General features: G+C 61.3%; 1 protein-coding gene across 1 annotated transcript; it reads left to right on the top strand.

Annotated features, from left to right (window-relative positions):
• Nucleotide 1: 1 nt before the first annotated feature.
• ANOM_011886 (uncharacterized protein) lies at nucleotides 2-661 on the top strand (the record flags this gene model as incomplete). Its single annotated transcript, XM_015557138.1, has 1 exon — nucleotides 2-661. A coding segment is annotated over one exon (622 nt), but the record flags the coding sequence as incomplete, so codon positions are not given.

Genomic DNA, 661 nt, shown 5'->3' with positions numbered 1-661 from the left:
ATCACAGCCCCCTCAATCGGCACCGACACCGAAGCGTACCTGAAAGCGGTGCAATTCATCGTACACACGCAAAACAACGACTCGTTCTACGCGGCGCAAACCATCCACGGCCCAACACACGACACCAACATCCACTCGTCGCCGGCGATCTCGCTGCGCCACGCAGCCTGCCTGATCGCGCTGCGACAAGAGATCTGGAGCGCATTCCTGCACCAACGGCCCGTGCGGCTGCCCATCTCCCCGCAGAACGACTACGACGCCTTCCCGACCACCTGCGACTTCATCTGGGCCAACCGCATCCTCGTCTGGTGCGCCGACCTCCTCAACTTCACCTTCGACAGCCACACCAACACCAAGTACCCGACGCAGGCATCGCGTCTCGCGAAATGGAACTCCCTGAAAGCCTTCGAGACACACTGGAACACCCACAAGCCCCTCTCCTACAAACCGGTCTACTATGCTGCCCCTGAGCCCGAGAAGGCGTCTTATTTCCCGACTATCTGGCTCATGAATGATAGCCAGGTCGTGGCTGAGCAGCATGTGGAGCTGGGCCGGATTCTGCTCGCTGTGTCGAATCCCGGGATGCAGCGGCTGGGGGCCGGGGCTGGGGCGCTGAATCGGGGCCTGGAGGCGGAGTTGAGGGCTATTACGAGGAGGGTTA

The sequence above is a fragment of the Aspergillus nomiae genome (assembly GCF_001204775.2).
Source record: "Aspergillus nomiae NRRL 13137 chromosome Unknown contig01000, whole genome shotgun sequence".
NCBI classification, from domain to species: Eukaryota; Fungi; Ascomycota; class Eurotiomycetes; order Eurotiales; family Aspergillaceae; genus Aspergillus; species Aspergillus nomiae.
This window is presented reverse-complemented; position numbering and strand designations above follow the sequence as displayed.